The sequence below is a fragment of the Asterias rubens genome, chromosome 20 (assembly GCF_902459465.1).
Source record: "Asterias rubens chromosome 20, eAstRub1.3, whole genome shotgun sequence".
NCBI lineage: Eukaryota > Metazoa > Echinodermata > Asteroidea > Forcipulatida > Asteriidae > Asterias > Asterias rubens.
In genome coordinates, this window is record NC_047081.1 from 4,254,603 (window position 1) to 4,281,810 (window position 27,208).

Below are 27,208 nucleotides of genomic sequence, written 5' to 3' on the forward strand. Positions count from 1 at the left end.
TTGACTAGAGTGGGATTCGAACCAACGACCTCCGGATTAACGTGCCGGCGCTCTACCAACTGAGGAGCTGTTTAATTATTTTAATGAGAAATTACCTCTTCCTCAAAATCTATGCTACTTCAGAGGGAGCCGTTTCTCACAATGTTTTATACTATCAACAGCTCTCCAATGCTTACTACCAAATAAGTTTTTAAGTTAATATTTGTTTTGAGTAAATACCAAACGTGTACCTTCCCTTTAATTAAACGTCGACTTATTAAAAAAAACAAAAATGTAAACCTACCTCTCTGAATAATACTGAGTCTTTTTCAACCGGCTACACCAACTGCAATTCCGGCGGTTGCTTGTCCAAAACAATATTCTGGTCTACTAAACCAAGGTTCGCTGGTGGACCTTTTTATATTAATCATTATTGTTTAGAGTCTACTTTCAGGACTAGTCAATTTTGTTGGAGGGGTGTCGTGGAAAGAATGGTATGATAAAAAATTTGTCCAAAAGGCTTTTTTTGCAAGCCTATTATACTTATTATTGTGATTACCAATTGCATAGAAATAGATCTTCTCACATGTTTCCTTTTATTTCATTTTCAATTCTTTGTTGCAAAGGTAGTACCGGCTCAACCTCTTTAAGAATGGAACAGTCTCATATTATACTTCGGACTATGAAGACAACTTATTGTGTGACAAAAAAGTTACACGATGTCATCAATCATCCATAGTGTTCGATCTGATGAACTTTAATCTGACTCCAGATAAAAGCATTTTTTACAAACATCAAAGGTGGGCCTACCTATAAATACTCGTCAGATAGATTGGATGTTTACCTTGGTTATGTAATTGAGCTGCACTTAGTAAATAAATATGCAAAATCATTAAATAAAAATAATAAAAAGTAAAACAATACTGCAGATGAAAACAGTGTTGAGAATAGTAACGCGCCGACGTCAGTATTTTGTACAGCTGAAAGCGTGAAGTTTATAACTTATAAGTTTATAGAACGTATTGCGCTTTAAGCATTCAGAGTATACAATCCACAATATTATTCATAGCAGAAGCTTTTTGGAGCCAGATTTTCTTTCTGTTTTCAACCTGGCTGCACAGCAGAGCAAATCCAACTACTACACATGCATTGTGTAAAATAGCGGCAAGATTGAGATATTGAAATCATAGCTCAATAAAACTTATGTTGATATTTGTATTATTTGTTTGAATTGATGCAACTCTTATCATCGGTCTATCTATCAATTATTGACTAAAAATCACGAGTTGTTTAGTTACCTCCATACATTTCAAGGCAAATGGTTCTGTTGTTGTTGTTGTTGTTGTTGTTGTTGTTGTTGCTGTCTAGCACCACAAGGCAAAATTGACATTACTCATGTAGTTATCAGTTGTTATCTAGTCAATGTCACAGAGCAGGCCAACCTCGACCCCGGCAGTTTTGATACAGTAATAGTATCAGAAAACTTGTTATCTGGTCCGAGAAACGACCGTGACCTCAAGATCAAGGACAGTTCTCGCTAAATTTTAATCGATTTTCCGGAGACGGCCTGTAAACAAAATGGTATTCATTTTGGTAAAAAAAAGAGCATGGTATGATTTTGCCCTTTTTGTAATTGCCGGGTCAAAAGCAACCACCACGTAATGTGTGGGCCTCCCAATACCCAGATTGATGCCTTGTTGAACGAATACTCTTCTCTAACTATTTTAAAGTCTGGCTCGTTTGGGGCCAATGACACAGCCCTACTTGGTACCCTGACCTCCCATGGAGGACATCAACAAGTCATCCATGTCCACCTGTCAGGAAACACTTGGGTCCCTTTGGTTGCCCTATTTATGTGCATTAACCCAATTTACCTGATGACGTCATCACAAAATGCACGCGCCATTTTGGGAGTCTGATTCCTAGCGCATATCCACGCACAAAGGGTGCCAGACTAGGCTGTACATAGGGTTGTGGGTGCACCCCCTAAACCCACGGGCACACAGTGTAAAAAGGCTAATAATTATTATATAAAAAAAACCGAAAAAAAAAAAAAACAGGAAGCCTCACAGCTGTTTACAGTATTATTAAAAAAAGGAAAATTATTCGTTGACTCTTGATTTTAAATCCAGCCTCTGCTCAAATTGTATAATGGAAGGTCCTTAGGCCCGTCGAGTTATTCCCATCCAAATACCCCTGCACCACTGTAATTTTCCAAACGTCCAAGCATCAATCTTGAAAAATATCCTTACACCTCTCAGTAAAAAGGACAAATTAATTTTCTAATAGGGCCTAGGTCATCCAAAATGCATAAAGATTGCAGTCAACAACTGGCCCAGGTGTCACCGTCAACACCAAGATTGCAGTCAACAACTGGCCCAGGTGTCACCGTCAACACCAAGATTGCAGTCAACAACTGACCCAGGTGTCACCGTCAACACCAAGATTGCAATCAACAACTGACCAAGGTGTCACCGTCAACACCAAGATTGCAGTCAACAACTGGCCCAGGTGTCACCGTCAACACCAAGATTGCAATCAACAACTGGCCCAGGTGTCACCGTCAACACCAAGATTGCAGTCAACAACTGGCCCAGGTGTCACCGTCAACACCAAGATTGCAATCAACAACTGGCCCAGGTGTCACCGTCAACACCAAGATTGCAGTCAACAACTGACCCAGGTGTCACCGTCAACACCAAGATTGCAGTCAACAACTGGCCCAGGTGTCACCGTCAACACCAAGATTGCAGTCAACAACTGACCCAGGTGTCACCGTCGACACCAAGATTGCAGTCAACAACTGGCCCAGGTGTCACCGTCAACACCAAGATTGCAGTCAACAACTGACCCAGGTGTCACCGTCAACACCAAGATTGCAGTCAACAACTGGCCCAGGTGTCACCGTCAACACCAAGATTGCAATCAACAACTGGCCCAGGTGTCACCGTCAACACCAAAACCCTTTTGGGGGTTCTCAGATCGTCTAATACAGAACATTTTGAGGGCATAGCTCGGTTTCCTCACTATTTTAGTGGGGTGCACCATATAGTGTGCTACATTTTGGTCCAAAAATGGCGTCCACAGATCGACCAAACTAATCGGGTACCTCTACGTCACAACAGCTCTCCAAAAAGGGGGGGGGGAGCCAGGGGAGCCGGCAAAATCACTTTATCAAATCAAAAGGTATTATCACAGTGCCATCCAGGGAGTTCAAGAGAATTTTGTTGCTCTCAATTTCGGAAAATTTTAATGACCCTTTTTTAAGTAACACCTATTTTAATGTGTTGCTGATCCTCCCTGTTTCTGTTTTTTGTTTTGTTTTCTATTTACATTTTAGAAGTTCGTTATACTTAAAACGCGGGCATACAAGCTGTTTTACTACACAATGCTGTGTGTTACCCATACAAAGGAAAATGATATTTATTACTTCAATCAAGCTAGCATTTATTTTATTTTATGAATATTAATCATCCTTCCATGTTATTATTAAAATCATATTCTACATTTACATACTTTATACAAAATAGGAACATGAGCAATAACATGCATAATCTGACTTTACCAAAATACAGTTAAACTTTAGTGACACTTAAATATAGCTACAAATTCTTCAAATCATCGCTTTTGATTAGTTGTTTTAAAGGTTGTTACATTCTATGAATATAAACATTTTGCACTTTTTAAAAAACACTTGAACTGTATCTTGGTTTGAAACTATCCTTTAAAGGCAGTGGACACTATTGGTAATTACTCAAAATAATTATCATCATAAAACCTTTCTTGGTTACGAGTAATGGGGAGAGGTTGATATAAAACATTGTGAGAAACAGCTCCCTCTGAAGTGACGTGGTTTTCGAGAGAGAAGTAATTTTCCACGAATTGATTTCAATACCTCAAGTTTGGAACTTGAGGTCTCGAAATCAAGCATCAGAAAGCACACAACTTTGTGTGACAAGGGTGTTTTTTCTTTCATTATTATCTCGCAACTTCTATGACCGATTGAGCTCAAATTTTCACATGTTTGTTATTTTATGCATATGTTGAGATACACCAAGTGAGAAGACTGGTCTTTGACATTTACCAATAGTGTCTACTGTCTTTTAACATACTTGTAAGAATGCAGAAAAAACACGAAACATGACACAATAAATATCAAGCTACTCTGAAGATCCAACTTTACAAGATAAGTTAAATAACAGGAAATAATTACTTTCCCAGTACAAACCAGGTACTCCCTTTAAAACTGTCATATGGGTCTGGTAAACTGATGATGACAAAATGAAAACTGTCTGAAAACGGTCTCAACGTTTATACCATATGACCATTCATAAAAAGCACCCGATTTGGCATAGGATGTAACAAATGATAATAGTAATCTTACTTCAGGGAAGATACTTGAAATTATCTGAAAAATTGTGTATCAAACAAACATACAGAATTTTCTTTACAGAAAACCAAACAAAACAAAAACCCAAACCACAGTTGCCGAGATGGGATTGAATCTCATTACTTGACTTGAACTGGTTTTAACATGAAAAGTTTGCAAATTAACTTAAAGACACTGGACACAATTGGTAATTGTCAAAGAAAAGTCTTCTCACTTGGTGTATCTCAACATATGCATACAATAAAAAACCTGTGAAAGGTTGAGCTCAATTGGTCATCGAAGTTGTGAGATAATAATGAAAGAAAAAACACCCTTGTCACACGAAGTTGTGTGCTTTCAGATGCTTGATTTCGAGATCTCAAAATCTCATTCTGAGGTCTCAAAATCAATTTTTTGAAAATAACTTCTTTCGCAAAAACTACGTCACTCAAGAGGGAGCTGTTTCCCACATTATTTTATACTATCAACCTCTCCCCATTACTTGTCACCAAGTAATGTTTTATGCTACTAATTATTTTGAGTAATTGCCAATAGTGTCCACTGCTTTTAAATTCATGATCTCATCTTTACCAAATTCATGATCTCATCTTTACCAAATACAGTTTTTTAAAGAATTAAACAAGCTGTACCTTCCCCAGAAACAAGGGACAATGTTAATTGTTTTACAACTTAAATAACTGGTAGACATAAAGGTTTGAAAACAATGCTATGAATACAGCACTTAAACAGGTCTTAGAGAGCATTCGTTCATTGAGAATAGACAACCAGACTAGTAACAACGGGAAACCTTGAAGCATTAGGAGGCAGCAGTCAGACCGTGTAAAATGCATTGCAAACTAAAAAAAGTTTATGGCCTGATGTTGCGACCCAAGCAGACCAGGGACAGTCATGCATTTAACTTTTTGTTTGCATTTAAGCAGTATGCAACAACTAGTTAAATTTCCAAATAAATTTTCCATTGTTAACAGAAAATTGTTTCTAAACGTTTCTAAACAACAGCTTATTAAACATGGTTGTGAAAATTGACAATTTCCTCATCGGTTCTTCAATGTTAATTATCTAACTAAATTTGCATACTTATCAAGTTTTATAAAACTCTTTATCATCCCCTTTTGGACTGAACAACTCTTGGTATCAAAACATTTTTGATTTCTTAAAGAAACTCTGATGGCCCTGTCATTCACTGTAACAAACAAATGCTCTCTCAACGCTAATAATATAAGTAAAAGGTAACTGAAATAATACACAAATAATGCGCAAAATATTGTGCACTAAGAAAATCTTGAATACTTAACTGAAAAATCATGACTTGTTTTTTGGAATGGAATAAAAGGTTACCATGATCTTCATCACATTTACATCCGATAATATAAAAATATGTACAAACATGTATGATTTTTAAAGCATAAAGCCTCTATTAGCGTTAATTCTATACAAAGTACATGCATTAAATGTGTACTGCGACTTTCACATGCACCGTCTGATCCATAGTTATCAGTATTAAAAGCAAGTTAGATGAGATAGGTTACCAGACCTTTACATTACAACATCATGCCTGTGATTATGAGCCATAAACTGTGTGCGTGAGATCAGACTGTTCCATGATGCCCAATGACAGTTTGCAATATTGCTATATGTCATGCACAAAGTGACTGGCTTATGCAGCACCAGCCTATTACCATGCCATTTTAATTTGCATGTAAAATTAACTACATTCACTTTGTGTTCAGAGGTCTACACAAGTCTATGAGCAAGTATCACAGAGCAGAGTGCGAAAATAGAGTTACCACCAGTCTCTCCTTCTTATGGGCACAATTTGAAAACATCCCATCTAAGGTTTTTGAATCATTCTGTTCTGAAATAACTCCAGTTCACATTTTGCGCGCCATAATCTTGCTGACTGTACACTGCAAAATCAAATTGTGCTATACCGCTAAGTAAAGAATCATCACTCAGCAACCGAATTTACAAATTGTTTACATTTTCAAAATGACACCCACTTGCAAGAATATTTTTAAAATACCCAAACACTTTTCAATGTTTATCATTACAACTACTCTTAACAACCAATACAGTTATGTTCACTTACACCAATGGCATCCACAAATACAACGTGCAGAGCAAAATTACACATACAAGCTAAGAGAGAAAACAGCATCAATTCTTTCAACGAATGGCCAGCCACCCCCTCCACCATCCAAAATATTGCATAAATATGTAAGCAGCAACGCAGCATTACTTGAATTGAAGTGTAAAGTGTTTCTAAATCTACTAAAGGCAAGAAATAATAAACATAGTGAATACAATGATCTGACGGTTTTTGTTAAATCAGAAGTGTATAAAAAGAGCTTCCATACAAAACATGGACAAATTAATATTGCTGCTCTCTACTGAATATTTTGTTTATCTCGGCCCAATGTCAAAGGGCTGCTATGGACAGAATAATGCTTAGTAAATTGGTCTTATAAGCAATTATTTGCATGGGGCCATTCACAAACAACACACATGTGTACATCGCAATACATGTATTCTGGCTGGTGAACCATTTCTACTTAGCAACAGTTTTTCTGCTTAGCAACAGTTTTTTTAAGCAAATTTGTGTGTATACAACAGCTCTATGAATACAATCAATTTCATTTTCCTCGCTTGTTTTGGATACTGGTTAGGGACTATCACCTATTTCATCACTCACTGAAAATCTTGATGCACCATTTTGGTAGTTAGATTCATACTGTGCGACTGTGTCATGCAAAACGTGAAAGTGAAAGTGAAAGCACAGCAAACTTTCTTGCTTTACAATTTGAAAAACAGTGTGTACCAATTGTTGCATCAACAAAATTTGCTCCACATTTGCTTTCTCAAGAAGTATGAGCCGGACCTAAGGCAGAGCTGTCAACATTTGCATCTTGCAATCAGGGAGATTTCAACAATCAGAAAGATTTTTAGAATTACATTCAATATGATCGGTAAAGTTTCCATAATCAGAGAGATTTTCAAATTTGTTCATCGGAACAGAGAAAGATTACTTTCAGAATCAGGAGTTGGCAAGGTGACACTGACATGTTTAAATCCTCACCTAATCTTTACATTCAACAAGACTTTTAAAAAATGGCCCACCAGGAGCAGAGAGTTTGAAAATATGTACATGGGTGTAGCTATATTTAAATAATGACGACAATCAATGGGAGACTTTGGAACACTAGGTGGCAGCAGACTTACCGGGTAAATTTCCATTGTTTACATAGTTCGGAGCATGCCGAATTACCGAGAACAATGGATTTTACCTGGTAAGTCTGCTGCCACCAAGCGTCCCAAAAGTCTCCCATTTAGACACAACAGTTTGTGTTTGTGGAACTTTCACAAATATTAGATTATATTTTTTTGCAGCAAATCTACATTCAATTCATTTTTCTGTATTTAATTTGTTTTGTTAAAAAGATGAGACCTACATTTTGACTAAAAACCCAAAAGAATTCTTTCCAGAAAAAAACCCCAGTAAAACAACCCAAACCATCCATAAATATAGCATTCCTGCATTCAAAGAAACATTTACACAAAAGCCTTGCAGTAATGTCTTTAGACTTTTCAAAAAAATTACACGCTCCAAAACCCATAAAAAAAACCCAGAGTTACATCAGTGTGAATCTTTCTAAACTCTCAACAGAAGAAACTGTTCAAAAAAAGGGGAAAAAAGAAGAAGATATCTACTGTTGAACTTAACCCTATCTATACCATTCATTTCTGTATAAACATCACCATCTGCACAGACATAACTAATATAATTGAGTTCATGACACAATTTTTACTTGCAACAAAAAATCAGTTTTGTTTTGAATCATAGGTACTATACTAATATGGAAAACAGTGGAAAAATGTCAAATCAGGACACGCCCTTCACTTTGAACTTTTTGTTTGGGTGGAAGCATAGAGTTATATTTAAGAACTAGAGGGTGCACTGGTGATGCTGCTTGCACAAACTTGACGGGACCGCAAGCGCGCCATTTTGTTCGAAGTACACGTTGGAGTTTGTGTTTATAACGCTACACGCGATGCTGTTTTGTCAACTTATGAAAATGGCCGCACACCAGGCCGCGTAAACACACGCTCTGCGATGTTGTTTTGTTGTTTTACAAAATGGCCGTTCGCGCACATACCGGCCGCATATATAGGTCAGTGCGCCCTCTAGTTCTTAAATATAACTATATGGGTGGAAGTAAGATCTTGCAGCAATTTGTGGCCACAAAAGACATTTTGGTACAAGGAAGACATTTCCAGTCTCTGTGGTCTCTTAAGGGTTGCTGCACTCTCAAACACATGTAAAAATGGCATACACTTCCTATGGTCAAATGAAGACTCCTGATTTTCTTGAGAACTTAGTTTTTGTTTAGCAACATGCACAATCTAACAACAGATCACAGATTACAAGTTGTAAATGCCTCACACGGGCAAAGGAACTTAAGTGCATGACAAAAAAAGCAAAACTGAAAAAATTATCAAAATCTCTAAAGAATTATGTTACTTTTACACAATGGAACAAAGGTCCCCACATTGTTTTTCTTAATTAAACTTGGTCCCCACAAGGGGGTTCTTTAGAAAAAGGAATAATAGAACAACAATAGCAAGTCCCTACAACTCTGTGTAAAAGTTCTAATAATAAATGAACACATTATTTATAAATGTACGCACATGCACATCTTTGCACATGTTCCGTTTAGTACATGTATACATCACCGCTGCTTACTCGCTGACAGTTAGTTTTGCGCATGTGGGAAATTGTTGACGAGCGCCCTCTTGAGTCAAAATCGTAAACAAAACATAGCCTTTCAACCGTTGAAAACGATCTGGGGTCATCGCAATTTTTGACCAATTAAAAGCCAAGATGGAAAACTAAACATGAATATGCAATGAAGTTAGTTGCGATGGTCGGATTTTGAGTCGAATTGATCCTTCAAAATCTACGTAATGTGAATTTTCTTGTTGAGAAATAGACCTCACACGTAAGAAATATATAACAACTGATGTTTTCCACTCAAAATTGAGAAAGCAAACCCTTTGAAAACAATTCCCTGTTTATTTTTGTAACACATGACGACGTTCTGGTGAAGAATTTTTATCAAGGGTAATGTACACAAGCATTGGGCAATTGCGCTTTTTGTGACGTGTGCACATTGTATAAACATTGTGCAGTGTATGCATTTGTTAAGTTTGTATGTGAAACATGTAGGCCGCGTCAGAAAAACGTCGGTGGAATCCCACTGATTTTGATAATTCCAGAGAGGGTTTGCTGCTATATAAACGGAATAATTTGATAAAATAATAATTTTCCTCTACAACAAACATTGTTTTAATATCAGGGAAATTCAATTTTACTCACAACAGTCTAACAAAACTCATCGTTGACGTCATTCGGTCTCGCTGTTAAAGTCATAGAAACATGCACAAAACAGCGATGGGGTCACTGCTATGAATAATTCATCTCATGTTGGACTTTCTGAAAATCTCGCGCATGCGCAAAACTAATTGGCACTCGATGTAGAGCTCTGAACAGCGGTGACATGTACATGTATGGTGCATGTTTGTCATGCTTGCAATGTACAAGTGTACAAATATACAAACTCTTATCATTTTTTTAAAAATAGAATGGCGAGCAAAATACATGTGCATGAACTGAGCCATCTACATGTATCTTGGTCTTTACAAAGATTGGTTTCTGTATTTGTCAATACAGTCGATAAAAGAAAAACAAAATGCAATATTATATTCTACAAGTCTGGAGTTGTCGAAATACTCTTACGGAGTTTTACCCCAACCATCATACAAATAAAAGAAACTTCAAGCCAAAGTCATACCCCCCCCCCCCCCCAGAAAAGACAAACAATTTTCAGCACTTTCCCTTAACTTGTTCAGTGACACGCCAGCAAGACATGTCAGCTTGTCACTTCACTCGTTCACCAGCTTTACCCTGGTCCATATTATAACGTTTTCTTTTGAATTGTCATTAGCATGTGATTTGTAATTTTACCTGATATTAGGTGGTTTACATGTAGAGATGGGACTCTAGCCAGTAGCTCCAGTGGTACAGAACTATGATTGGTCTTCAGGTATTTTAAGTGGCATTTGGCCAGCTGATCACAGGGATTGAACACTGATTTTGATGATGTGCAAGAACAAACACTGAAAAATGGTCTACGTCAAAATTGTCTTTGTATAATAGCAATGACAATTGGCAATAGTTGTGACACCCCCTGAGAGAAGTGGGCTAAAACCTGCCGTGAAAAAAGCGTTAAGTGTGCATCCCAAATAGAATTAGGAAACAAAATTGGAGTAAAACAGAGTGCTCATTGAACTGCAAAATTGATAGGCAGAAACAAAATTAACAAAATGGGGATAAATAAGGTAATTTTTAGTTAATCGTAAAATTTCTAATTTGGCCACTCACTGTCTACCCTCAAGGCACTGTATTGCATTCTTTTTAAAGACAGGACAAACCAACTTCCAGGTCACAAAATACTTTCTTTACCCAAGAGATATGTGATGCCGAGATTTGCTTGATGATTTTCTGTCCCGATGTTTTGACACTTCTGATGGTATCCAGTTGTGACAACTCTAAAAGCTTCTTGTCTACCTCAATAGTTCATGTGAGTCTTTCACAGTGGTGAGTAGTCCTTAAATATAATCAGAGAAAAAAATTATGAAAATAATAGCTTTGGAGTTTATGAAATGTACATCAAATATTGACTATAGGATTTGAAAACTTTGCATGATGGAAATACGATATGGAAAGGTTTGCAGTAACACGATGAAATGACTATCTCTAAATGAGTTGGGGTGGCTCTGAAAAGTACCGATGGATTCAACTCGATGTTTCGATCAGTATGCTCTGATCATCTTCTAGAGAAAACTGGACTCTGATGCTGCATATAAGTACTGTGGATAATGATTAGCTTGGTGATGCACGAAGGCGGGAAATAGAGGCGGGAAATGGAGCTGGGTGATGCATGACAATAAATATTGCTCAGGTTAAAACAAAGACTCCCGAGGTAATCCGGGGATCACCGAGGAAGTCATTTAAACCATAGCACAAGTAAAAGTAGTCAATATTTGGTTTATAACACCACTTAATTAATTGTGCCTAGACATCAAGGTACAGTGTACCAAGCAGCTGCTGTTGCTATGTGTATAGTACATCTACATTGGTTGCTATGGGTTAGTACATTGGTTGCTATGGTATAGTACACGGGGTGCTACGGGTATAGTACACAGGTTGCTAGGTGCAAAGTGCAAGGTGTGTAAGTTTGCTGCAGGTACACAGACCTTATTATATATTAAAAAATACTTTCGTTTTTTTTATCCTTACACTGATTTGTGTTGCAGATGGGCATAGTATACTAATAGTAAGCTTGGGCGGTTCCAAAAATTTGGGGCTCGGTTCCGGTTCCGAAAAAAAGCTCGGTTCTGAGACATACCCGGTTCCAATTCAATATAAAACATAAGCCGCCCGTCCTGAGTTCACACACACGCAATTGAGCCGATCTATTTTAACTGAAAATAACCAAGTTAATCAGACATCGGTCCCGAGCTCGCACACACACACAATTGGAGCCGATCTATTTTTAACGAAAATACCAGAATACCCACCCTAAGTCAATCAGACATCGTGCCACCGAGCACTATTCTCCCTGCATTTAAACAAGTCTTTGATTTAGCCGGCAGTACGTCAGTTGTGTAGCAGTACAATACGTCCGTAGTGCAGTACGTCCGTAGTGCATGCAGTGTGTCGTCTCTGTACATACAAGTGTACATGCCTGTACATGCCTGTACATGCATACAGTACTGTGTGTTGTGTGCATGGGGAAAGCTTTTATGAATATGGATATATCGGAAGCCAATCACAACGTGCTGTCTATTTGGACTTTGGAGTCTGTACATGTACATGCATATGCATGAGATATACATGTACATGTATACAGGTGGTGGTTGTAGATGCCTATGCATTAGAGGGGGCTGTGCACTGTGTGTATGCAGCCACACGTGATAGTTGATACTCATCTTGAAGCCTTTGCACACTGTATCTGCGGTCACCGCTTTCAACATCAAGCCTTTATTTCTAGGATCGGCTCCACAGAGCCTTTTATAGTTGGGACTCGGTCTTTTAAAATCGGAACCGACAAAAGCGGGTACCCGGTTCCACAGAAGAGTGGAACCGCCGGTCCGGTTTTCAATTTGGAACCGGGTAGAACCGGGTAACCGAAGGAACCGCCCAAGCTTAACTCATAGTAGTGCTTTCAGAAGGCCTGCCTATCAAATCCACAGCAATACTACATGTACTTTAGTGGGACTCGAACTCACAGCCCCTGCTATTCTAAATCATACCAAAAGACAGACCAGTGACAGTTCGAATCCTGTATTTTATCTCCAAATACCGCAATACACTTTGTGCTTCAACACGTTTAAGACACTCCTGACAGCCCACTTGTTTTAGGCTGCCTACTGTTATTTCATTATTAATTTCTATTGAGCCTCAGCGCCTTTTGATTCAGGCACTTTATACATTTTGATTGATTTATTGTTTATCCCATTGTCCCGTTGAGAACATTTACTGGCTAGGGCTGTCATAGGGTAAAAGCTTTCGCGTGGGAAGCCTGCTTATTTCACAAACATTAATTTTAAAATTTTGTTTAGACCTACTCTGTAATCAGGAGCACTCTATACGGTTTCATCTTCATGGGGTTGTTTTTTGACTTGATCTTAGTTAAACAAAATAGTGGGGGGGGGGGGGGGTCAGAAAAACAGATTTCTGGTTAAAAAAAGGAGAATTCACATCCATGCAGGTTTGACAAAGCTTACCCTGTCTCCTCTGTAAATTGGATTCTTGGAGAAGGCTGACCATCCACTCTCTTCTGTATCCTCATTCAAACGGCCGTAGTTATTTCTCAACTTTCGTCTGAAGACACAAGAGAAAACAAAAATACTATGAATTAGTTTTCTTGATTTGCAAAGAGCCAATTTGATTTGTTTTATTTATCATTCAAAGAGTCTGGGTACCTTTCGTAAAACATGTCCACAGATTTCAATTTAACTTACACAGTTTGAAGATAATGACAGTAGAAAGCTTCCCTTAAAGTATTATTTAATGAGGTGCTGTAGTGTTTGAGAACTGAGTAAAGCCTGGTTCATACTTCATGCGAATGCGCAGCGAATTTGACGTCACAACCCTCCTTTCGCAGCAATATTCGCAAGTGAGTCGAGCAGAGTTCAACTGCTGCGAATTATTCTTTGCGAATTTGTGATGTCAACATTCGCTTCGCATCCGCATTTGCAGGAAGTATGAACCGGGCTTAAAACAAGTCATGTAAATATCATGTAAGAAGTATTTTCGTGTCATTGTTTTACTCATTTCTCAAAACTACATGTACAGCACCTCAGCATTGTGTTTTGTGTTACAAAAAGTACCCCAATCCTTTAAAGTATAAGAAGCTTATCAGACAACAGTGAGCCAATTCACCATACAAGATCACTAAAAAATATGTTTTCTATGCCACTTTGGAAGTCAGATTCCCACTGTGTAACTGAGCAGTGCACATTTCAGCCAACATGGTCAATTTTAAGTGCACCATATTCATACATGCAATACGACTCGCAAAAGGGCAGACCAAAGGCAAACAGGCGACCCATGGAATGTCACTACAAAGGATCCATTGTGTGTAAAATGTGCACCCAACAAGAACAAAACACATCAACTACCCTTACCCAACTCACTCCCACCTTTCCAGCTATGACTTTTGTACATGAAACATCAATTCTTGAACAACAATTGGTTAAATGCTATTTTTCAGATGCAGTTTGAACAATGGAATGCATACTTTGTCAGGGCTTTGTGAGGAGCCAGTTCCTAGCCAACTGCCCAAATGATAAAGGAGCTTGACTGTTACTTACTGTCTGTAAACAAAGGAAGCTCCGATGAGACCAAGAACAACAACAACAGACACAATAACTGCTGCAATGACTCCTGTGGAACCGCCAACAGCTTTCTTGTCTAGTTCCTTATCAGTATCTTTTGTCGTTTGCTTTCCTGGGGTTGCCGTAGAAGGCTCCTTTGTTGTACCTGGACCCTCTGGTGCTCTTGTTGTAGGTCCCGTTGTAGGTCCCGCTGTGGGTGCTGCTGTAGGTCCTGCTGTAGATGCTGCTGTAGGTCCTGTTGTAGGTGTTGCTGTAGGTCCTGTTGTAGGTGTTGCTGTAGGTCCTGTTGTAGGTGTTGCTGTAGGTCCTGTTGTAGGTGTTGCTGTAGGTCCTGTTGTAGGTGTTGCTGTAGGTCCTGCTGTAGATGCTGCTGTAGGTCCTGTTGTAGGTGTTGCTGTAGGTCCTGTTGTAGGTGTTGCTGTAGGTCCTGTTGTAGGTGTTGCTGTAGGTCCTGTTGTAGGTGTTGCTGTAGGTCCTGTTGTAGGTGTTGCTGTAGGTCCTGCTGTAGATGCTGCTGTAGGTCCTGTTGTAGGTGTTGCTGTAGGTCCTGTTGTAGGTGTTGCTGTAGGTCCTGTTGTAGGTGTTGCTGTAGGTCCTGTTGTAGGTGCTGCTGTAGGTCCTGTTTTAGGTGCTGCTGTAGGTCCTGTTGTAGGTGTTGCTGTAGGTCCTGTTGTAGGTGTTGCTGTAGGTCCTGTTGTAGGTGTTGCTGTAGGTCCTGCTGTAGATGCTGCTGTAGGTCCTGTTGTAGGTGTTGCTGTAGGTCCTGTTGTAGGTGTTGCTGTAGGTCCTGTTTTAGGTGCTGCTGTAGGTCCTGTTGTAGGTGCTGCTGTAGGTCCTGTTGTAGGTGTTGCTGTAGGTCCTGTTGTAGGTGTTGCTGTAGGTCCTGTTGTAGGTGTTGCTGTAGGTCCTGTTGTAGGTGTTGCTGTAGGTCCTGTTTTAGGTGCTGTTGTAGCTAGCGGTGTTGCTACTAATGATGGTCCAGCTCCTGACACTGTAGTTCTCATCTGCTCAGGTGCTACTGTTGTGGTTGCAGGTTTTGATGTAGCATCACCATCGCCTGCTCCAACAGAAGCAACTGCAATAAAATAAAAAAATAATAAAATGGTTCTGAGTGTCCAGGCATCATTGCTTTAAAAACAAATACATTGGCTTTTGTGATTAACTACAACAGAAATAAACTTCCTATTTAAGATGCACTCTGTTACGCCGATGCACTTCTAAAATGAAATTGTCTTCCCTGACATGGGAACCATTTCAACTACTAAACAAGCCTCCTGTTGCAAACACAACAATGCTTTGCAACTTAACCCCAGTTTGCCGAAACTTTTTCAATGCTATTTCTATAACGCTATAGATTGAATTACACTTACTTGTTGCAAACAGGAAGCACAAGCACAAAGCAACCACCTCTCCCCTAGATCTCCTCTGGCCCATGTTTCCAGATGTCATGAAGTGATGCTTCAATAACAAAAGTCTTTCACTCTTTTCAGACAACAATGATCCTTCAGCTCCTTGAGTGATTGTTCACGCTGTGTTGTACCGGTCAACTTGATAGAAAGAAGACAACTTTACAGACTGATACAATGATGGGTACGTAGGTACAGGCAAAAACTGCAATGACAAACAAAAAGTTCGGAAAGAAAGTTATAAACAATATATATAGAGAAAAAGCAACTAGGCATGTGCCTGCCTCTCATCCAGCCCATTATACAACACTGGAACAACTGCAAGTAAAGTCAGCAAAAAAAGAATCAATGTTGAGATTGTAAGCAGGCTGCGCAACCATCTGTCAGTGCCACAAAATAATGGCTTAAAATATTAGTTGAGATTTCGTGAATTATTTATTATTACCGTAGCCAACATTAATGTGGCATTTGAACTGACTCAACTCGACCAACAGGGCAGACTTGACTTGACTTGACTTGACTCAACCAACAGACAGTCTTTACTTGACTTGACTCAACCAACAGACAGTCTTCACTTGACTTGACTCAACCAACAGACAGTCTTCACTTGACTTGACTACTACTTGATTCACCCAACAGACAGACCCGACTCAACACACAGAAAATTTTGACTTGATATTAAAATAATGTTGAATGACGTGATATTGGACTCTAAGGAAGTTACAAATCTGTTTGCAATAAACATATCTATACAATTATACATACTTGTGATAATCTTTTATCCTACTGTGCTTGAAAATCAATGAAATAATATTAGATTTCCCAGAAATCAATCATCTAGCCTTTCTCTGTCGCTTGTGATAGTGTACTGTAACAAACCATGCACCCAAGGCTGAAGCCATTCTTGGAGTATTGTACACTTCTATTAGAACCATTCAAGAGGCACCAGGGACCCAGAGGCAGGCAATGGGGTCCAGTGCTTCTACCATATAGCCTCCTTGGGTCTTTGTGTACACTGTACAATGAACAATATTCAAAGGAAAAACATAACACAATAAAATGCAGAATACAGTAAACCAACACGAGTAAAAAGCTGCAAAAGGTCATTTTTAAACAAGGTGGTCGACAGCACTATTCAGAAGGCATGATTGAAATCCTATTGAAGGTCTCGCTTTAAATCACTGTACGTACACGCCCACTGAAACAAATTATCACACAATTTTAACTGAAATTTTTCCCAAAGTGATTCATCATTTTCAAAATAAATGAATGTTTCCTGTTTAACTAGCGCTGACCATGAGAAATTGATTAATGGTACGAGTATAATAATGATCAAAGAAGGAAAACTTTTGATAAAGTCAGACCTGGCAAAAACTTGTAAGCCTACATGGACGGCATTTATTTTATAGCATTTTGTAAAAAAATTCCATGCAAACATTTTCCGTTAAAAGTAATTGTAGTGCAAGTTTCATTCGTTGATAATATTCCTTAAATGGAAAAAATTGTTACACTTGATAACTTTAACATTAAATGTGTACATTGTGTAAATTATGAAAATGAACTAAACATCTTTCCATGGAGCAAGGTAGTCTGGGGTATGTAGTTTTTTACTTTAAGTGCCAATGCCAATGATACACTATCGAACTCATACAAATGCTCCATTGAAATTGCGTTACCTACGCTACAAGTATGAACTAGACAATGCAGCAGGAAATAGACAATGAAAGCGAAACTGATGGACCTCAGTAGGGGACCGATCTGTGCAAACAATATGAAAGTGAAATATATTGAATAAATATTAAAATTTGTGTTCAATTATGATAATGTCTTGCGGTCTAACCGTACATTATGTAAAATGAAGCTTACAATACATATAATAACACAACGTACATCATTGGATTTTGGAAGAGTATTCAGTTTCATCCTACTATGAATTTTACGCAATTAAACAGTCAGCATTTTAGAACACAACCTAAATTATATGGTACTGCTAGTAACACTTTTCCAGAAAAGAATTTAAAAAAAAAAAGGATCCAAGATTGATGTTATTTTAAGCACATAGTCATGTATTGAATTTTGACAAAATAAATTCCTTCAGGAACATCACATTAAGCCTGAGACTTAAGTGCAGAAATTGAAGTAATTGCCTGATGGACACCCTGCCTATTGGCCAATGTTTTGTCTAACATTAAAAGTGTACCAACTACAGTTGGGACCACTCCCAACTCGAGACGGATGTAGCTAATGGCATGTGCAAACTGTATAGCTGGTATCCAGAGATCGATCAGTCACCAAACATGCAGGGAACCAGTGGCTGTTATAGACTGCATTGGACCATTGGACTACTTCTTCTCAAGTTTTGCCATGTTAGAACTACATGTATTAGGTAGGTTTCGCTGCATGTTACGCAAGCAAAAAATGTGAATGTGATCGTGAGAAAATTGTGTTAAGCATACGTGAAGTTACCACTTTCACTTCAGGTACATGTACGTACATTTAGATGCCACACATGAGCATACAATAAGCCCAAAGTTGTGACATCACCTAGAAACGACACAATTTTCTGACGTTCACGTTCACATATTACCCGCGTAATGTGCTGCTTAACCTCCCCTCCCTATTGTGTATCTTGCGTGAGCCTGATTGTTGCTCTGAGAAAAGCCTAAAAGTATCAAAACCGATAAATTTAAGAGGCCCACTTATTACTGTGGTCATCTACACAGATCACAATCACCTTCGATCAATATCAATCATTTAGGCAACCACATACACTAGCTTGACCATCCCGACCGGTCCCAACTTTAGTTGGGACAGTTCTTAAGTTGGGATGAAACATCTCCATGCAAGTCAACCAGGTGACTTGTGTAAACATGTAATCCCTCTTGTCATCGCTCGGTGCCCTTTATCAATGAGAAACTGCCTTGCCATTGCAAGAATAAAGTATCACGCCTATCAGGTTACACACGATAAAACTAAGTACATGGTACTTCCTTAATAAATAGAAAGGCAGGTTTTACACAGAAATACTTTTCAGGAAATTCCCTTTTTGATTTAAAGAACAAGCTTTCAAATTATTAGCAATTGTCATCCAATAATGAGTCAAACACTAAACAATAAACAATAGTTGTTTACACCAGAAGTCAACTGTCATACAATGATCATTACATTGTAGTGGCAGACGTTTCTTTGTCATGCAAAGTAACAGTCAGAATATAATGTACTAACATTACATTGTATACATGAAAATAAATTGTGTTTGTCATTTGCCATATCCGCATGTGACAACTTTATTCTGATAAGGGATTTCAGGGGATTTTTTGTCTTCTCAAAATAGTTTTGACCCAACCAATCATACCAAATTTTTAACATTGAATAACTTCATAATATATTCTGTACACCATGTACACTGCACATGAACCAGATATTTTAGGTTAAACTGGGTATTTTTTTCTTGTCATTTTCGCTTGTTAATATGTTGCGTTTTTTTTTTTAAATAAAAGCTGAAATTTGATTTTCAGTTATTTCTTTTGACCCACCTACAATTTCACGGGAAAAACCCATTGACTTTTCTGAACGTCCCATGACTGCCTGACAGGTTTATTCTTTTACTACATCAGCCATTCCATTGTGACTCGCGTGACAATCTCACTGGTTTTTCAACTTTTGAAAGATCTATATACTCCAAAATATAACACATGGCTCTCATGTAACTCAATTTATATAAACTTAGTGAAGAGCCCTATAACAAAAAATAAAAAAGGAAAGCAAATTGTGTAGGTATCATGTTTTTATAGGAATTCCAAAAATGTGACTCGCGTGACTGCCAAAAAATGAAAGGTGTTGCATCCCTGTATGCCATTGCCCAGTCGTGAGAACTCAGAGGAACTTTTTAGTTCCGGATCACTTTTTTTTTAAGTACAAGAGAAGCACTATATTATACAATAAAAAGTACAAAATAAAAAGTTTTAAAAAAATTGAAAATTTGTTAAATGCAACGTGACTCGCGTGACAGAAATTTGTGACTCGCATGACAAGTGAGAAAATATACAATAACTAAACAGGATACTGCATAACAAGAACATTTTATTTCATTCAGAACACTCAGAACTTGAAATTGAATCTTTTCATCAAAGGAAGAAACACCTGAAGCAACATTTAAAGGAAAAATAATCTGAACAGGCTTTGACTTATGTCTGGTCGAAACGTTGAGTTGTTAAACCACCGGTTCGTTTCAGAACCACTCAAACCCATAGAGAGAACCCTTACTAGAAATTATCATATTGTTTTGTGATTGGGGAAAAGACTTTTTTCTCACTACGCTTGGCAGAGTAGGTTGATTAAGAAACCACAAATTTTGGTGTCAAGTTCTAATGGCATAAGACTGTGTTAGGCTGAGTACATGTAAATCTGATAAGTAATTTCTTGATTGATACCCCCCTCCAAATCTAACTTAAGAATACTGTCTTTTAAATACCCAGTTTCATCAAATATTTTTGTTTGTTTTTGTTTTAAGTTTATCATTCCTTGTATTATTTAAATAATGCAGGTAAATTATGCAGATGTGAGCACATTGTACAGTGCAGTATGCAGTGTACATATAGTTCAACATGATTTGCTGACAGTGTGCCAAGTTATAACTGTACACTGTAATAATTCCTTGTTCTAACAAAAAATGTATAAATTTAGGGGCATAGTAGTATGTTCCAGTGGGCTGGGGGTGCTTTTGTAACATTCCATAGACATCAACCCCAGAATACTTTGGTAGCTTTCGCTAACCATGTGCATTAAGTGCATTTGCCGTGACTTGCGTGACAAACTCGAGGGTGTTTTTTTTTTTGAAGTAGAAGGCCTAGGTAAAAAAAACTAACTAATTCTTGAAAGACCCTTTGAAAAGACCACTATTATGAGAGAGAAGAAAAAAGATGTTGAGGGTCTATAATAGACAAAATACTATAATCATTTTTTTTGTGACTCACGTAACAGTAAAACGAGGGTAAAAATTAACTCCTATTTTTCAAAAGTTAATAGTTCAAAAAGGCATATTTAATTTTGGCTGTCCTTACTAATGACTCTTTGTTGTTTATACACAATGATTAAATCTGAACACCTACTGCTTCAAGATTTTTTTTTCAAAACCTGAATTTCAAGGATTTTTCAGACTTTTGTGTACACTTTTTACCCTTTACTCCCAAGGCTGTCGCAAAAACAATAAAGAATATTTTTATAAAGTCTTTTTAGGAGAAGAAGCACTAGGTGTTCTTGTTTCAAAATATACGTAAAAACTTCAACGATAACCATTTTAAATTTTTTACTATGAAGCGCAAATACCACGGAATGGCTGACATGCATCATGAAGAACTGTACGTCTAAAAAAAGAAAAGCATTCTTTGCTTTTTGTTCCTGTTGTTGAAATTACTCAAGCATAGCGTATGACTGCATGTCACGTTTTCAATTCATACCGTAAAACTGAAAGTTAGAAATTTGCTGCCCACTGCCCATTATGGCTCCAGGCAAAAATCATACAGTGCAACATTGTACAAAATACAAACCTACTGTTCCTACAGCAAGTTTTTTGTTTTGTTTCATTGTATGCGAGGAGTAGCTTTAGTATGAACAAAATATGAAAACATTATAATAAAGATCCGACTATGGCGTTTCAGCCTATCAAAGGATCATAATTTTGTTTAACCAATGCATCGGGAATTTTACACTAAGCCGGTAAACATGTATGTTATGAGTTTGGTAAACAATTAATCAAACAAAATTAAAATACGCTCATATAAACAAAAAACCATCAATGAGTTACCAACCCTACCTGCCTGATTTATCCAAATGAAAAACTGATGAGTTGACATGACACTTACCTTTGACTAAACCAACATGAGCTTTGTTCGGCCAGTCTGTTTGTTATTACTGTGCTCTACTTCCTTCCTTTATCAATCTGCCCTACTAATTTGATGAGATGTTAATGAGATCTATTCCAAATGATTCTTATAAACACGTAGTTCATGTCAAAGTATTCCCTTGTGCAGTGACAGCCGAGTTCCTGAGATTTAGAGTCACCAATGAGTCTTTACACAGCCCTCTTGAACGTTGGACTTGTTTACTGTTAACATCTATTGTGACGTCAGACATTAAGTCAATAATGCATGATGTGGGCATAATTAAGGGACCCCCCCAGGCCAGCTGATTTGCATATTGACTGTGGAATACGTGGGCAAAGGATCTTTGTGAGAAGAATGCAGATGTCATATAGTGACAGTGTGTAAATTGTACCAGCACCTTTGAACAATTAAAGTGGATTTCTGATTGCAGTACTTCAAACAGTGCCATACTCTGGGTCCCATTGGTCTCTGAACCCTGTGCATCAAATTTTTATTTGTTTAATAAAATCTTGCTCCAAATTCACAAATTCTGCTGGTAAAATACAAATGGAAATTCATCTCACATGCAAAGCTCTTGTCATTATACAGCAGGGGCCAAATTTATCTCCTTGCGGTACAAAATATTGGTTTTAGAATTTCCCACTTTAAGCAAAGTAGGGTAACAGAAAAAATTGCATGACTTTTGACTGGCAAATCAGGGATCCAAATTAACACTGGACCACAGACCAGAGACCAGTGATTTTAGAGTTGAGACGTAATGTGGTCTTGTGTCTTCAAAACGTATACAAAGACAAACTAAGATGAATGAAAGAGCACCTTCAAGACAAATTTGATAGTTGTGTTTCATGGTCAAATTCTGATTTAAAGATGAATATTCAAAAGCAGTGTCCAAATACCACATACACTTCAAGAGCAAATGATTCTACAAAAACTGACAGAATCAACTCAACAAAATGGAACGCAACGCAACACAATCTTTTGCGAATTCCATGAAGAGGATAATAACTTCATGGCTTAAACAATGCCCATCCTGGACAGGATTTAAAGTCGGTTATCTCCCAATCAAAGAACAAACATAACACAACAATAACAAATATGACGAACTGATAGCAGTATTTGAGGTTTGATTAAAACTGTTTCAAGAATTTCAACTTTTAAGTCTGATAGGTCAAGGGCCCATCTCATTTAAAAAACAAAGCATTTAAAAAACAAACTTAAAATAAAACTTGAAATACAGTGTTTTAACAGACAATGAAACATGAAATCCCTAAAGAAAGGTATGGACTTTGATTGTAAATTTCTCCTCTGAGGTCCCCAATGCGAGGGATATTAATTTGTCTAGACGAACATAATAATCTGCAATCCTTACAGATGCACTGCCCCATGCTTTGCCTAGTTGATCATACAAAATTGACTTTAAATATTACGTGTAGCTTGTTACTTTCCTTCAGTGGTTTATGCTATAACTTTCATTAGAGTAAAAAAAAATGTCAATCCAAAAGCTTAGCAACACAAGTAGTAATTAGAAAAACCAGTGGCACTAAGTGTGAGTTGTTGGGATACGACAACTCATCTTATCAGTGTACAAACTATTTGCGTATATTTAAGTATTTTGACATTGATCATGTCAAGGCTCTTGAATGTCCTTAAAATACAGCAAATTATGCAGATCCTTCTCATTGATACGTATTAGCCCACTGAAAATTCCTGGCCTCACTTCTTGGTCTCGGATGATTTCACATCCTGAAAGAGTATTTTGATTAAATTAACCCAAGAAGCATACAATTTTGAAATCAAGATTGCTGTGGGTGCTGTAAATGGAAACAGCAACTGTCTGTGCTAAAAAAGAACTGTCTGCTCCAAATTGTTTCCATTAATTACTTCTGGTGCATGTAAAGGCCTATACCCCGCAAGCAAAGCCAAGCAAAACTTCAAAGCCAAAAGTTATGACGGCGAAATGTGCGGAAACAAGGTAGGGTTTTCCCCGTTATTTTATCCCGACTCCGATGACCGATTGAGCCTAAATTTTCACAGGTTTGTTATTTTTTATATCAGTTGTGGTACACAAAGTGTGGGCCTTTGGACAATACTGTTTACCGAAAGTGTCCAATGGCTTTAATCGATATGACAAAAAAACATTTTGCACAGTTTTTACTAAAACATACACATAGATACTCAACCAAAGAAATATTATTGAATAGGAAAGAGAAGATTCATCTCATTGTCTTACTCTTACTTAGACTTACACAGTTACACCGACAGATGTTCATCAGAATTAGACCCAGTGACTGGGGCGCTAGATTGCTTTTTTTAGTCACTGGGTCTGTATCAGAATAGCTAAAATAAATATTTAATTTCAAACACCATTTGTTTTCTTTAGAGATCTCACCAGAGGTCCGGATAACTTTCCGTATGGCGCCACCACTTTGTCACTCATTTTTACAAAAAGGGATATATCAATCAGGTAAACTTGAATAATAGTAAAATAGAAAAATATTATTCTATTACGAATGAAAAAGTGGTGGCGCCATACGGAAACTTTTCCCTTGTCAGATCCAGTCATGATGATGAGTTCCTTGATCATCTGATCCATCATGCCTGTCATGGACGCAGCCTTTCAGATTTGAAAGTCATATCACGGTCTCAGCATAGAACATGGAGGTAGAAAAAGATAGGGATAACTTTCCGTATGGCGCCACCACTTTTTCACTCATTTTTTCAAAAAGGGATATGTCAATCAGGTAAATTAGATACTATATTATTTTATTTCGAATGAAAAAGTGGTGGCGCCATACGGAAACTTTTCCAAAGATAGAGCTACATGTAGGCGCTCATCTAAATATTTCTACCTCCAGAAGGTTTTTTTCCATGCAGTTTCTACGACGTGCGCACGCAACACCTATACCTTTGTGTGGGTTCAACAGCGCCCTCTTTTGATATTTTGCAATTCGCAATAAACATTGATCTGACCATGCTGACCAATATTAATTAATATGAAACAAACTGTCAAGTGTCATATCACTCAGCCAATTTGCCTAACTTTTTCGAAATTGCGGAGTAACTATAGAAAATACAGGGCCACACTCGGCTTGCATGATGAGTAATAAAAGAAGATGTATTTGGTTGGTGAATGATTATAATCATCATGATCATCATGACATGACCACTTGTTTTTTTGATTGATTGACGTCGTCGAGTAGACGATACCTCCATCCATCATCATGATCCATCCAAGCAAATGTTGATCATGTTCACATCAATGATCAATTCACACTTTCAATAAACACCAATCTTTTCACAACAAACACTAGGTATGTGACTTCCCGTCGCGAACCCAGTGTGTGTATCGGCCTAGCGATGCGCACCGGCTATTGAGTCAGTCAGGCAGCGATGCGTTCAGACTATCGCGCGTAGCATCTGTACACTGGGGCTGTTAGGAACCAGACCTACCTGATGACGTAGTTGAAAAGCTACTCTTCATCCTCCATCTTGAATTTTGTTTGTGCGATACTGTGAAGCGGCGAAGATTTTCATCAAAACTTTTGGCGCGAAATCTCTTCATTATAATTCCTAAGATGAGTGAGCTTTTGTTTTAAACATCAAATATCTATGTAGTACATACATTACTCTATATTTGTGCCAAATCTGGGCCTAATCTAATGAATCGCAGTGGTTCTTTTGGGCTCCGCCAAAGTTGGTACAAGAAAGTTAAAAATGACCCGAGTCGATTTTCAGTGCATTTCGCCGTACAATTGTCCTTCAAAATATACGTTAATTTTTCATTTTTTTTCGCAAAAAGTACACTCAAAGTGAAAATTATGAAGTTATATATCAGATTTGAGTTGTTTTTATCGAAATGATGCATTAATAAAGTGGATGGATTTGGATGTAAAAGGCTTGTATTTTGGGGTCTTCGGTGGCATTTTTGGTCACGTGACCCATTTCCTGCACTGTGATTGGCTTAATGCTGTGTGTGACGTGTACAACAAAGGGAAAACATAAGATCGTTTCGATTTTGGGGGTTTTTATAATTTCCCAGACACAAAGTTCGTTTTCTTTTTCTTTTAATATATTTGTTATGTTATTTCTTTGTTGTGGGAATTATTTTCTTCTGTTTTTCCATTTTCATTTGATCTTTTTTTCTTTATCTTAGTCTTCTATTTTGTTTCTTTTACTTTCTTTAGGGGGCATATTTGTAGGGAAAATAATTAATTAATTAATTGATTATTAATTGATTGAATTATTTCTTGGATTGTTTGTGTACTGGACACCATTCAAATCAAAAGTTTTTTCAAAGGTCCTTTACTTACAAATCTTGACTCGCGGGGAGCGCTTTTCTATTACAAAATGTTCGTTTTCTTAATTAGTCTCATTAATTTAATTAATTAAATATAATAAGTGTCAATAACATTATTTGACAAAACTGAATGGTTATTAGTTAGACCCTTATCAAGAGCTTCATTTTAAGTACCAACATGATGGCGTCCAATGCTGTAGTGAAGGATCCCAATGACAGTATATGTATGCTCAATAATAATTAATTAATTAATAAATTAAGTAATTGCATGATTTGCTTGTAAACTCCTCGTCATTCAAAAGTGTTGTGATGGTCTGTCTTCTAAAACAGTAATTATTTCAATATACTCAGTATTAAGAAAGTTATGACAATTTGTTCACAAAATGCTTCAGTTTGGGTCACACAATTTCTTTTGTTTTTCTTTAAACAATGACGTCCATCATTAATTAATATTTAAATATCTTTAAAAAATCATAACTTCATTAATATTCACTCTACAGAGATGATTTTTTTACCATATGAAAGTATTTTTTAAGCTCTTTCAAATGCATTCCGGAAAAGTTTCCGTATGGCGCCACCACTTTTTCATTTGATATGAAATAATATAGTATCCAATTTGGATAACTTTCCGTATGGCGCCACCACTTTTTCACTCATTTTTACAAAAAGGGATATATCAATCAGGTAAATTAGATACTATATTATTTTATTTCGAATGAAAAAGTGGTGGCGCCATACGGAAACTTTTCCTCTAATTGTAATTTACCTCAATGAGATATCCATTTTTGTAAAAATGAGTGATAAAGTGGTGGCGCCGTACGGAAAGTTATCCAAAGCCTGTATTATGCTGTTAACACGGTTAATGCATAGTTTTAATACTCACATAAAAGCATAGAAATCCGTTGTTTACCGCAAAAATAACATGTAGACAGTGGTTACTGTTCTTCAAATAGCCGCTGACTAGCACTGTTCTACACACAGACTTCAAATGCCAGAAAAGATATGACGAGTTAGCAAAAGTCGCCGATGATGTCATTTTTCATACGAGACTGGTACTCGGTATATGTGGATTCCCTTACAGTCGTAAGCACACCAGCGTAATTAGACTGCTCCCTTGCATCATATGCATTGCACGATCACGAAAAAGAGTCTGGATAAAAAAAATGCTTACTTTTGTATTACGAAATATCAGTGTTTGTTCTGCCATTGTGCAAGTTCTTTTACCGAGAATTGCTAAATAACTTAAATTTGTCATCAATATCGGGTTAACAAGCATCTTGCACACAATGCT

At 37.4% G+C, this 27,208-nt stretch overlaps 2 protein-coding genes across 3 annotated transcripts in view; both read right to left on the reverse strand.

Annotated features, from left to right (window-relative positions):
• LOC117303676 (kielin/chordin-like protein) overlaps positions 1-355 on the reverse strand; it is a 64,666-nt gene extending 64,311 nt beyond the window's left edge. For both annotated transcript variants that reach the window (XM_033787933.1, XM_033787935.1), the window contains exon 1: positions 284-355. The gene's annotated coding sequence lies outside the window, so the exon portion shown is untranslated. The remainder of the gene's footprint in view (positions 1-283) is intronic.
• Positions 356-10,062: 9,707 nt separating this feature from the next.
• On the reverse strand, positions 10,063-26,906 carry LOC117303675 (mucin-5AC-like). Its single transcript, XM_033787932.1, has 5 exons — positions 26,801-26,906; positions 15,700-15,940; positions 14,306-15,404; positions 13,217-13,313; positions 10,063-11,034 (listed from the first exon to the last, which is right to left on the reverse strand). Exons 2-5 carry the CDS (start codon positions 15,776-15,778, stop codon positions 11,017-11,019), a joined length of 1,293 nt encoding a protein of 430 aa, XP_033643823.1. The 5' UTR covers positions 15,779-15,940; positions 26,801-26,906; the 3' UTR covers positions 10,063-11,016.
• Between the last annotated feature and the right edge of the window lie 302 nt (positions 26,907-27,208).

What these genes read in the sequence shown, in the direction of transcription:
- LOC117303675 (XM_033787932.1), bottom strand. Translation starts at nt 15,778, where the DNA reads ATGACATCTGGAAACATGGGCCAGAGGAGATCTAGGGGAGAGGTGGTT. An exon ending in GTGCTTCCTGTTTGCAACAA is followed by an intron (nt 15,405 to 15,699) that starts GTAAGTGTAATT and finishes ATTTTATTGCAG; the next exon opens with TTGCTTCTGTTGGAGCAGGC. An exon ending in GCTTCCTTTGTTTACAGACA is followed by an intron (nt 13,314 to 14,305) that starts GTAAGTAACAGT and finishes TTGTGTCTTCAG; the next exon opens with ACGAAAGTTGAGAAATAACT.